Source organism: Sinocyclocheilus grahami, unplaced genomic scaffold, assembly GCF_001515645.1.
Source record: "Sinocyclocheilus grahami isolate Dianchi unplaced genomic scaffold, SAMN03320097.WGS_v1.1 scaffold543.1, whole genome shotgun sequence".
NCBI lineage: Eukaryota > Metazoa > Chordata > Actinopteri > Cypriniformes > Cyprinidae > Sinocyclocheilus > Sinocyclocheilus grahami.
In genome coordinates this window covers 1,656,539-1,669,053 of record NW_015505722.1, presented here as the reverse complement: position 1 = coordinate 1,669,053, position 12,515 = coordinate 1,656,539, and the positions used below count along the sequence as shown (strand labels likewise).

General features: G+C 38.8%; 1 protein-coding gene across 2 annotated transcripts in view; it reads left to right on the top strand.

Annotated features, from left to right (window-relative positions):
- The first annotated feature begins 611 nt into the window (after nucleotides 1-611).
- The window catches only part of vps4a (vacuolar protein sorting 4 homolog A), a 15,559-nt gene continuing 3,655 nt past the window's right edge, over nucleotides 612-12,515 (top strand). The window contains exons 1-12 of one of the 2 annotated variants that reach the window (XM_016238605.1): nucleotides 612-656; nucleotides 780-835; nucleotides 3,075-3,186; nucleotides 3,614-3,758; nucleotides 3,860-3,921; nucleotides 4,361-4,480; nucleotides 6,968-7,124; nucleotides 7,210-7,358; nucleotides 8,795-8,876; nucleotides 8,973-9,192; nucleotides 9,337-9,477; nucleotides 11,489-12,467. In XM_016238605.1, coding sequence (XP_016094091.1) covers nucleotides 815-835; nucleotides 3,075-3,186; nucleotides 3,614-3,758; nucleotides 3,860-3,921; nucleotides 4,361-4,480; nucleotides 6,968-7,124; nucleotides 7,210-7,358; nucleotides 8,795-8,876; nucleotides 8,973-9,192; nucleotides 9,337-9,477; nucleotides 11,489-11,590 — 1,311 coding nt within the window. In that variant the 5' untranslated portion in view covers nucleotides 612-656; nucleotides 780-814 and the 3' untranslated portion in view covers nucleotides 11,591-12,467. Of the gene's footprint in view, nucleotides 836-3,074; nucleotides 3,187-3,613; nucleotides 3,759-3,859; nucleotides 3,922-4,360; nucleotides 4,481-6,967; nucleotides 7,125-7,209; nucleotides 7,359-8,794; nucleotides 8,877-8,972; nucleotides 9,193-9,336; nucleotides 9,478-11,488; nucleotides 12,468-12,515 lie in introns of those variants that run through there. The other variant, XM_016238604.1, reaches the window with a different exon arrangement.

The window sequence follows — 12,515 nt, the reverse complement described above, 5'->3', positions numbered from 1 at the left end:
AAATGTTTCTAAATCGGGGAAACAAAGAGTTTTCACTCATGTGGGAACCTTCCTTGTTTCTTCTGAAATGTCCATTAAAAGAAATGTGTGATGCTTTTGGCGGATTATTCTTTCACTCTCTGAGGTTGTTGATCAGTCATAGTTTTGGACATTATGTGCTGTCACATAATTATCTTTTATGTTATGACATTAGACCGCTTACCCATTGCATCGTGCATTGTCTTATCTATGAAACCGTGTTAGACACACTTACCAGGTTTACAAATGTGTGAGATGTTTGAAGCTGTCATCAGCCTGATATTTGACAGGACCAATGCTTCGGACTATGAATGTACTTTATAAACCCATAGATACATGCCTCAGTTTCATTATTTGTTCCGCATGTTTAGTTAATAGCTTGATTTGTCTTTATTTTGTTGAGAAAAGGTTTGAACCAAAGTTCAATTGTGGCAGCTTGCAGCACTCAATCAGTACTTGTTTGTATATGTATTATAACTTCCAAAGCCTGTAACCTGAAGCTATGCATTATGTCTTTATGTAAATGTCATATATAAATAAAAACATGTAAATTAAATGATATTTAGAATTGTTTTGATATGGAACTAATGCGTTCAGCGTTGGTTTCCGGAGGACAGTACAGGAGTGAACACTGGAGGGTAGCATCTTCCGTTTCTATGTTCACTTATCTATCACATTATATGGACCTTCATTGATATAATTGTTTTGTTGCGCTCGTTGTTTAACGAACAATTTAAATACACTATAAATACCAATAATAGGACACCGCAGTGAAACCGCTGGCGCGTGAGATGAAATGACAACGTCAACACTGCAGGTGAGGTTACATTAGCTTTAGCTGTAGTTCATCATCCTCATCCTCATCTAATCCTATCATAAACTGAACATTGACTGAACAGATGAACTGTAATCACTGACCGTTTATAATTCACACACATCAGCAGCGATCAACGTTGTAAACATACCATAAATCACCGGAGAATATGTTATGATGACATAAGCAACCATGTAAACAAACCTCACTTCAGTTCATATTCATTTGTAAGATTTATTGAATGTAGGACTAAGCTATGATTTTGTAAGAGATGTCTCGAAATATATGTTTACGTTCGTCGTGCTTTCATGAAGTCATTTTTGAACGGCTGCTGTAGATTTGTTTATTAGCTATAAACCTAGGATTAATCTGTCAGTCTGTGGGTCTACGATTTAATGACAGTAAATCAAATGTACACACAATTGCTGAAATTAAATAAGTAGTTACACGAGAAGAATAAACAGTCAAATATATAGCAAAAGCTGGTGGCAGGAGTCTGGCAGTTATTGCCCACATTTATAATACTAAACTGAAATATAAACGTAATAGAGTTTAAGTTAGATGTACGCTGAATTTAGATGAACTCATACTTTACTCGGTATTAACAAATATATTTGTGAAAATCGAAATCGAGCACTATTTGCTCGGCTGTATATTTTGCAACTGACACTTGGTGAATTTTGGAGTGGCTGCTATAATAATCTATTTATACTTATGAATTATTCTATATCAAATCAACCAACTTTCTGAAGCCTCACCGGGGTGTAGTTTTGATTTGATTATTATTTTAATGAATTTATTTTGGACGAAAGATGTACATAAATTGTAATGCATTGAGCAGTATTTACTAAGTAGTGCATTACTTTCTACGGGGGTTAAAAATAAATTTTTTACCTATTATATGGAGCACCGCTACAAAAAAAAGCACCCATTATATACCAATTAATTTAATCTAAAAATTAGGCTAACACAAAAAGTTGGATGGATATTACTACTAAATGTTTTGAAACTAAATGAATATCCTTTATTTTTCAGGTTCAGAATGCACTGTTATTAGGATACATGCATTCTGTTAGGGTGCATATATTCTCAAGGCAATACTTAAATAAGTATTTCATTTATTGCCTCCAGGGTGCATGTGCATGGCATATGGGCCTGTTTAATTGTTGTTGTAACTTTTAAATTGTATGATTTTATTGTCCAAAACTCAATTCGTTTAGTGTCCAAAGAGGAATGTCTGATAAACAGATGATTTTTAAACTATTTTTTTATTCTTAAAATGAATACATGGGCTTTAACATCTTTTTCTCAAACTCTAAAAATTCAAGATTCGTACATTTTTTATGTAAGTTTCTAATTTCAGCAAAACTTGTACTGTAGACTGCTGTGTTTTTTGGAAAAGGTCAGCACAGATACCATCTGGTTTTCAGCCAATGAATATTTAATGACTTACACATGCAGCCCCACATCTTTACATCTCACAACTGTTCGGGGCGTTCAGTATGAATATACCGAAAGTGTAGTTTGCCCTGGGGGTGCAGACACAACAATTTTCGGTTACACTTTACTTGAAGGGGTGTGCATAAGACTGACATGACACCTACATAATTATGACATGACACATGTCATGAATATGAAGGGTTTTTTATGCATGTTTATGACAACTGTCATTAAGTGTCATTCGCTCAGTTATGTAATTTTTAATGCAAAGATGACATTGTTTGAGATGTCTTTGTTATGGGCTATGCTTAGGGGTAAGGGTAGGGGTAGGGTTAGGTCACATAATGTCATATTTGCATAAAAAATGACATAACTGAGCGAATGACACTTAATGACAGTTGTCATAAACATGCATAAAACCTCCTTCATATTCATGACATGTGTCATGTCATGATTATGAAGGTGTCATGTCAGTCTTATGCACACCCCTTCAAGTAAAGTGTTACCCAATTTTCTTTTAATATACTTATAATATTTGTTTACAGAATGAAGCTGCAGTCTTCCGAGAGGTCTTTTTAGAGCTTGACTTTTGCTTTAAATATTAACTGGAAAATGTCATTTTCAACACTCTTAAAAAAAATAAGTGAATATTTGACATTATTTGTTCTTTCACCTGAAATCAAAAACAGCATTTCAATCCACGGACCTCTGGTTGAGTTGATGTGGAATGAGCCCTTATAAATCATAGATTAGTCTGTCAGTTCGTAGAGCCGTCAGTAGCTCTGTCATTTGTCATGTTCAGAAAGCGATTGAGCTGGTCACTAAAGCCACAGAGGAGGACAAGGCCAAGAACTATGAGGAGGCGCTGAGACTCTACCAGCATGCTGTGGAGTATTTCCTGCACGCCATCAAGTGTGAGTGAACTACATCTTCTGAATGTTATTCCAAATGAACTCAAAATTAACCCTATTTACTTTCTGAAAATCTTATTGTACACAGTTAATTGGGAAAAAAGTGAATCTTTGTTTTTCATCAAAATGTTGAGGCTCCGCCTCTGAAACAACTCTCTTGTTTGGCTGATGTCACCAAGGCCTGGCAGGCTATTGGTTGATGTTAAAGAGCTAATAACGAGAGATTCGAAAAAGAAGTGTTAGCATTGGGTTCTGGCCTTATATTGAGAGTCCTGCAAATCGCAAACTCACCTCCAATAGGTTGTAAAATCATAAACTACTTCCCTTTCAGTCATTTATGCAGGGGGGTAGTACAAATGTAAAATGTACATTTCTGTAACATCTCTCATGAAATATTTAAAGACGCACCATTGATCCTTTTGTTTCTCAGATGAAGCACACAGTGACAAGGCAAAGGAAAGCATCCGAGGGAAGTGTATGCAGTATCTGGACAGAGCTGAGAAACTCAAGGACTACTTGAAAAACAAGGACAAACAGGGCAAGAAACCAGTGAAGGAAACACAGAGCAATGACAAGTACGCTTTCATTTGTTATTTGTTCTGCTGGATGTTGTTGAAGAATCATGTCCATTGCTCACAGTGATAAACTGTGTGTGTGTGTGTGTGCGCGTGCACAGAAGTGACAGTGACAGTGAGGGAGAAAATCCTGAAAAAAAGAAACTCCAGGATCATCTAATGGGTGAGTCTTTGTGTCTTAAAAGTATCATTATATAACAGATAGTTCCGGCCCTTGATTCTGATTGGCTGAGCCGCGTTCGAAGCTGTTGTAAATTACTCTACAAACACACACCTTTGTTTACTTCTGTGTGTTGCTCGGCAACCACTTTGTTGGAACCACAACTGATTCGGAGGAATTAATATCATTACACTTTATTGTACACTTTATTGGCTCTGTTTTATTTTGTGAAACCTTACTATGTATATGGAATAACCGTTTTTATAAAAGCAATTAGCCCCGTGAATCTGCTTCGCGTCGTGCCTAACAACGCCCCTTGGCTGTTATAAATTCACTGTAAACCACGGCTTCTTGGGGCTTATTGCTTTGTGTTAATGCAAAGGAAAACACGCTTGCAGTCTTGTTTAGGATCATGATGATGAGATGTTTGTTGATGTCTCAGGTGCGATTGTGATGGAGAAGCCCAATGTGAGGTGGAGTGATGTTGCCGGACTGGAGGGGGCAAAAGAAGCCCTGAAAGAAGCTGTCATTCTACCCATCAAATTCCCACACCTGTTCACAGGTCAGTCTGTGTTTACACTCATTCACATCACACACTTATTATTGCGTATTTACATTATTGCGTTATTATAATAAGATATTCAACTTTAGACACATCCCTAGTTAGCACAAATATGTACACTACTGTTCAAAAGTTTGGGGTCAGTAAGGTTTTTTTTTTGCTTGATAGAAATGAATCCAAAGTGACAGTAACGACTTTATGGACAAAAGATAAAGTAACTAACTAACTAACTAAATAAATAATGTTGTTGTTGTTTTTTAATTCGATTCATCAACAAATTCTGAAAAAAATGGATATCATTGTTTCCACAAAAATATTAAGCAACTCAGCTGTTTTCAATTAATAATAATAAGAAATGTTTCTTGAGCAACAAATCAGCATATTAGAATGATTTCTGAAGGATCATGTGACACTGAAGACAGGCGTAATGATGCTGAAAATTCAGCTTTGAAATCACAAATAAATTACATTTAAAGAAATTGCGTATTAAATTACAAGAAATGGCTCTTGACTGTGTTTTTGATTAAATTAATGTAGCATTGGTTTGTATAAGACATTTCTTTCCTTTCAGAAACATAAATAAAAAAATCTTATCACCCCCAAACTTTTGAATGGAAGTGTATGTTTCTTATATCAAATGACGGCAGAAGGGTTTGTTGTAATCTGTGAGTTATAATGGAATATGTAAAAATTAGGGCTGTGTATCACCAGTAAAGTCACGATACGATACGTATCACGATACAAGACTGCATTGAATTTCACCTCAGCAGAATTTAGTAAAACAGCTGTTTATGAAACACTGCATACTATTGTCAGACTTTGTTCCCATGGAGGGCCTCGGAGCCCGTAATTGTCCCCAAGTATTTTTGGGGGGGGGGTAGTAGAGCTCCAGCCGTAGAGGCCGGGGCAGGGGCTGGGGCCGCGGCCTCGGCCTCGGAGGCTGCTCCGCCATGGCCTTCTGAACTGCCTGCTCCGCCATGGCTCCACGAGTCCCCTGATCCGCTATGGCCTCCTGAATTGTCTCCTCCGCCGTGGCCTCCTAGTCTGCCTGCTCCGCTGTGGCGCCCCGAACAGCCAGATCCGCCATGGGTCCCGGAACGGGTGCCGCCCTGGTGGCCTTCCGTCCTGGAACCCTGCTCCTAGAGGCCTCCAGAGCCCCCGCCCCCCCCCCCTTCGTTGGATGTTGTACGGCGCGGGACGCGCCTTCCGGGAGGGGGGAGTTACGTCAGACTTTTTTCCTTGTTTTGTGTGTGTTTTGCTCCCCATGTGCCTTCCTTTCCCTTATTTGGTTTTCTTCCTGTTCCTGCTCCCTGATTGTTTCTCATTTGATTCCAGGTGTGTCTCGTCTCCCCCTGATTAAGTTGTGTATTTAAAGTGTTTTCTGTTTTGAGTTCCTTGTCCGGTATTGTTCGTCTAAGTGCTACGTGTGTTTTCCGTGTTCCCTTGCATTCATTAAAATCTCTCGATTGATGTACTCCTCGTCTCCTTCGTTCCTCGCTCCGCACTCCTCACAGTAGTGCAACCGTGACAACTATAGGGCCATTTATAACTATTGGCAGAGCAGGCAGCTGACCTCTGCATTATGAAGGGCCTCCATAACTGTACCACAGTACAATATAGGTAATGGCATATGTTTCATGTTTACATTGAGCACTCCCCACCAGGTACAATATTCTGATTGTTTGCATCTTGTTTTTAAGCCCATAAATAATAATGTACTCGTTCTGATACATTTATATTGTAATATACTCATTCTAATATATAAAAAATCATCTTTACATTGCTGGTAGGTTATCATTGCACAAAGCAACACTCTACATTTAAAAAATAAAAATTAGAAGAGTTCTAAACTAATGCGCTGTCTTCACTGTATCTCACGCACACACACGCTCAGTCACTCACACAGATCACTCTGCGTGTGCACTCAGACATTCAGGAACAAACTTTTTAGTGCTGCCCCACAATTTTATCAACTAAATAGCTTAATCGCTCAATAGCTACATTATCTTTCTCTACAAGGAGCTGGTAACATCATTGTATCTAAAGGAATTAAAGCCACAGCTTCACTGTTAATAGAGAAACGTGGCAAAACTGTAGTAATTCATACATACACAGCCTCTCTCTCTCTCTCTCTGAAAAATGAAAACTTGATGAATTACACTTTTCTGAGAATAGAATATTGAAGTGGAGATCGCAAGCTTACCGGTGTTTTCAGAAAGCAAGCGCGTTTATCCACAGAGGAGAGAGTGCGCTTTTCTCTTCCATTTTAAACTGTGTTCTTGTATTCAAATTAAGCGCGTGCCACAATATCGATACAGGGCCAGCTGTATCGATACTCGTATCGTCAAATCTCTCGTCGTATCGAACACCGCACTAGTAAAAATATTGCCCTTGATGTCCCCATTTTTAAGCTCCCTTATTTTAATGAATCAAGATCCTATATTTAAATTTCCAAAGACTACAGTCTGTGAATGCACTGTGATGCAGGCAAGCGCACTCCATGGAGGGGCATTCTTCTCTTCGGGCCACCCGGCACAGGAAAGTCCTATCTGGCCAAAGCTGTGGCCACCGAGGCCAATAACTCCACCTTCTTCTCCGTGTCTTCCTCGGACCTCATGTCTAAGTGGCTCGGCGAGAGTGAAAAGTAAGTTTCAGTCTTTGCTCTCTTTGCTGACTGTCTGCATGAGGTGCAGGCCTCACTGAATGATTTATTTTGATTCATGTTACAGACTGGTGAAGAATCTGTTCGATCTGGCTCGCCAGCACAAGCCCTCCATCATCTTCATAGATGAGGTGGATTCTCTCTGTGGATCCAGAAATGAGAATGAGAGCGAAGCCGCTCGGAGGATCAAGACGGAGTTCCTGGTGCAGATGCAGGGTGAGAAACACTCTCTGGCAGTTTGTGAGCTGTGAAAAACCGAATTCTGCTGAATAAATTACGCTTCATTTAGTTCAGGAGACGCGGTCAAGCAGCTCTGTTGACATGTTGCTTAGCTGTTGTCTTTTCATACATGAGCCTTAACGTGACTTATTTATGTCTGGATCTTTTTTTTTAATAATATTTATTTAAAATGTATAATGTTTATATTAATTTGTAATATTCATTTTTTTTTAAATAACATTAAAATTCAGTTTGAAGGTAAAAATGGCAAGATTAGGGTTGTCTAATGGCAAAACCCCAAGAAAACTTGATATTAAAGGGGTCATATAATACAATTTTTCCTTTCTCTTTGGAGTATTACAAGCTCTTGGTGGATCAAGAAGATCGGTAAAGTTGCAAAGACTAAAGTCTCAAGTCCAAAGAGCAGTTGGAAGATTTCGCCAGTGCTGTCCTGCGAACGCGAGGTCTGACTTTCCCGGAGAAGTGTCGCCTCTCTCGGTCCATAAATGAGTACAAAACAGCGTTTCCTTGCACCTGTCGCTTACTGATTGTTTGGAATTATAAATATGACCGTAGTTCGTCTGTTAATATCACATGCACGTTGTGATTACTACAAAAAAGTAATATAGCCAAAACAACCGCATAGCTATTTCTCCGATCACAAATGCAGACATGGTTTTATGTTTACGCAGTACGATGCAACGCAGCGCGTAAAAAGACAGTAGAAGGCATTATAATCAGTAATTATGTCCCCACTGGATGCAACAAATGCTTCGTTTATAATGGGTTTTAATGTTTATGTCTCATTGCTCCGGCCATCACAGTATGGTAAGGGGCGTAACATTTCCGTCACACGCTTGAGGTATTCGGCCAATCACAACGCACTGGATAGCTGGCCAGTCAGAGCACACCTCTAATTTGTTATTTGAACCTTAAACCACATAAACACATTTCATTACACCAAATACACAAAATAATTTAGCAACATCATATGACCCCTTTAATATTCATCTACACAGTATTGATGAGATTTGTCAAAAATACTGGTAACACTGTACAGTAAGGCTTTATTTGTTATACATTAGTTAACATGAACTAACAATGAAAAATACTATCTTTGAAAAATATGTTTGAAAATGTAATAATTTTATACACGTGTAAGGGAAATATTACTTTTTGCTTGAAGTGAAGTGACGTGGGGCCAAGCATGGTGACCCATACTCAGAATTTGTGCTCTGCATTTAACCCATCCAAGTGCGCGCACACACACACACACAGTAGTGAACACACACACACACACACACAGTAGTGAACACACACCCGGAGCAGTGGGCAGCCACATACAGAATGATGCAGGATTTCCTCTCATTTTCTCACAAACTCCTCTATGTCTTGGGATTGTCTAATGGTTTGCGGGCGTTTGTCTTTGCCAGGTGTTGGTAATAACAGTGATGGGATATTAGTTCTCGGTGCTACTAACATTCCCTGGGTCCTTGATGCTGCTATTCGCAGAAGGTTAGTGTGGGGGAAAAAAAAAGTAGAAAAGTGATAATTTTATTAACTTAAGTCTTTAATCTGCGAATTGTTGAAAACTCCCGGTGATCGGTGCAGGTTTGAGAAGCGCATCTACATCCCGCTCCCCGAGGAGCCGGCGAGAGCGGCCATGTTCCGCTTACATCTGGGTAACACACCTCACAATCTGACCGAGGCAGACCTGCGTCAACTGGCCCGCAAAACAGACGGATACTCTGGAGCTGATATCAGCATCATAGTACGAGACGCTCTCATGCAGCCTGTCAGGAAAGTGCAGTCCGCTACGCACTTCAAAAAGGTAATGACAGCTATCTGTGGTTTCAATACGTTGTTTTGCAAATCTGGACAGCAGCAGTGAACTGTCTGATTGGATTGACTCATTTAACTTTACGTTTTTCTAGAACACTGATTGTTTTTGTATGTTGCTTTCTCTGCTCATCAGGTGCGAGGCCCGTCTCGCAGTAACAGCTCCGTCATGGTGGATGACCTCCTGATGCCGTGTTCCCCCGGTGACCCTGATGCCATAGAGATGACCTGGATGGATGTACCTGGTGACAAACTGCTGGAGCCCATAGTGTGCATGGTGAGATCCTGAGATCAGTTACTTCCTTTCACATTTAGCATGTGTTCACTATCAGTTTGACTATCACAATAAAGTCTGGTCAACTCGATGGACTGCATAATCTGCTAGTCAGTAAGTACTAGTTATTTCACATATAAAACAATCAAAATAGGTACGTTTTTTTTGTTAGGTTTCTCGGCCTATTGATAAAAACAGCCTGACAATAGGCATCAGAGAGTCAGTGAATGGACTGCTTGTTTACTGCATGATCCCAAGATGACATCATCTATATATACACTATAATAAAATAACTGCTTTCTATTTTTGATATATTTTAAAATGTAGTTTATTTCTTTGATGGCAAAGCTGAATTTTCAGCATCATATATATATATATATATACAGTATACACACACACACACACACATTACTGTGCAAAAGTCTTAGGCCATTAGAATTTTCACCAACAACAAAAAAAATATTTTGCTGTAGTGTCAGTAGGAAATATTTACGGTACATTTAATATTTACATTTCCAAACATTCCTTTTGCTATTAATTGGAGAAATGAATTTAATAGAAATTAATTGGAGGTCTCTGCAGAGCAAAAGTGGGCGTTTCTGACATTGTGGGTTTTTTTCAAACCGTCACTATGACGCGAGCCAATCAGGTAACATGGTGGAAAACGCCCTGATCTGGTAACTCCCGTTACTGTCCTGCAGAGACCTGCACTTAATTAATTGTAATAATCCAGTGAGATTTTTGTCTGACAACAGCCAGTGATCCACACAGAGATCTGATCTCACCATCATCCAGTCCATCTGAGATTACATGAAAAAACTTCAAGAAACCTTCCTGCAAAGCCGCCTGAAAAACTATACCTAGGACAAAAGCTGTTTTAAACGCAAAGGGTGGTCCAAATCTATTTATGACATTATTTTTGAAAGCATCCTCACTTTACAGCATTTTTACGTAAGTGCCTAAAATTTTTCACAGTGCTGTAGCTTTGCAGTAAGGTTTCTTGAAGCATCTTGGAGACACACACACACATCCATATATATACACACACACACACACACACACAACTCTATATAGCTATCTTTGTGAGGACATTCATTGACACAATGCAATCTCTAGCTCCTTACCCTAAACCTACCCATCAGAACTAAGTGCTTGACCCAAACCTTTACCCTAAACCTAACCTTTACCCAAATATAACCTGACCCCTAAAACCAAGTCTTGACCCTCAAACAGGCCTTTAAAGGGGTCTCAGAAAGTTAGGACCGGCCAAAATGTCCTCACGCCAATGGTCTAAAACGGTCCTCACAAAGATAGCTGTACAAGTACACACACACACACACACAGGTTTGTTTTTGTGAAAAGTGGGGACATTCCAATAGGCGAAATGGTTTCTCTACTGTACAGACCGTATATTCTATTGCCCTACACCAACCCTACCCCTAAACCTACCCCTCACAGGAAACTTTGTGCTATTTCAGATTTTCAATACACTCCATTCTGTGTGATTTATAAGCGTTTTGAAAAGTGGGGACATGGGGTAATGTCCTGAAAAGTCACCTTCTCCTTGTAATACCTATGCCATACCATTGTCATTATACAAATTTATGTCCTCATTTGTCACAAAAACGCGCACACACACACACACATATACACACACAGACACACACAATACACTACCATTCAACATTTTTGAAATACTTTTTAAAAATACTTTTATACTAAATTCCTTAAAAGTGACAATGACATTTATAATGTTACAAAAGATTCTATTTAACAAAGAATCCTGAACTAAAATGTATCATGGTTTCCACAAAAATTTGAAGCAGCAAAAACTGTTTTCAACATTGATAATAATTAAGAACCATTATTAATAACTGAGCATCAAAAATAATTATTATATATTAGAATGATTTCTGAAGGATCAGGAGTAAGGATACTGAAAATTCAGCTTTGCATCACAGTAATAAATTACATTTATTCATGAATTACATTTATATTTGTGTGTGTTTGTTAGTCTGACATGCTGTGCTCTCTGGCGACCACACGCCCCACCGTCAACACAGAAGACCTGCTGAAGGTGAGGAAGTTCACAGAGGATTTTGGACAGGAGGGCTGAACCACGACACTCCATTAAATCCCAACATCCATTCGTATGTAGCTGTCCCATCTCAACCAGGACTATCTCCTCTAACTAACCCGCAGCCTGACGGCCAGGAGCATGTAGTCTATTCTAACCTCTCTAATCGCCCAACACTACAGAACATCACATTCATCAGTTTGGAAAGACGAAAGCGCAAGAGAGAGCATGAAGCTTGCTGTAAATTGTTTTGTGTTTACATTTACATAATCAAATTGATTGATGTATTCATTTTATGAAGTTTTTTGTCTGTCTGCCCTTAATTCTGAACCGGCTATGAACAATACAGCTCTCAGCAAAGATTTATGTTAATTTATTTTATTTAATTTAGTTGTTTTGAGTGCAGATCACTTTGAGCTTTAAAAGTATCTTTTGTGTCCAGCTTAGTATTGCAGCACTTTACTGAATAAACGTGGTCTGGGTGAATCTCTCAAAGACACGTCTGGGTCACATTTCACCCCAGAATTAAACAGGAAAAAAAATAAATTGTATTCAGATAGAAATTGAAGCCTGTTTGGACATAATTATTAATGCTGATTATTTTGAGATTTGCTTCATGATGCAGTGTCACAATGCAAAAAATAGGCTTGATGTTCTTTAATCATATTTTGGGTATTTGGGTTAAGAAAATCAAGTCTGTTTTACGACTTTTCTGATTTTTTGCAGTGATACAATGTTTTCAGTGTATCTTCCTTTGCCTGTGGGCTGAAATATGACCTGGCCATGTGTTTGACAAGCTAACCCATCAACATTTCACTTATTTAAAAACCGATCAAGCAGATTTGTTGTAATGAAGTGTGTTACAGACCATTAGCTGTCATTCATTCTGAAGAATAACATGCTGACCTGATCTGATAAAAAATGACTTTTAAAAGTATTTGTGCTTTGTTCAGCTGTATATACT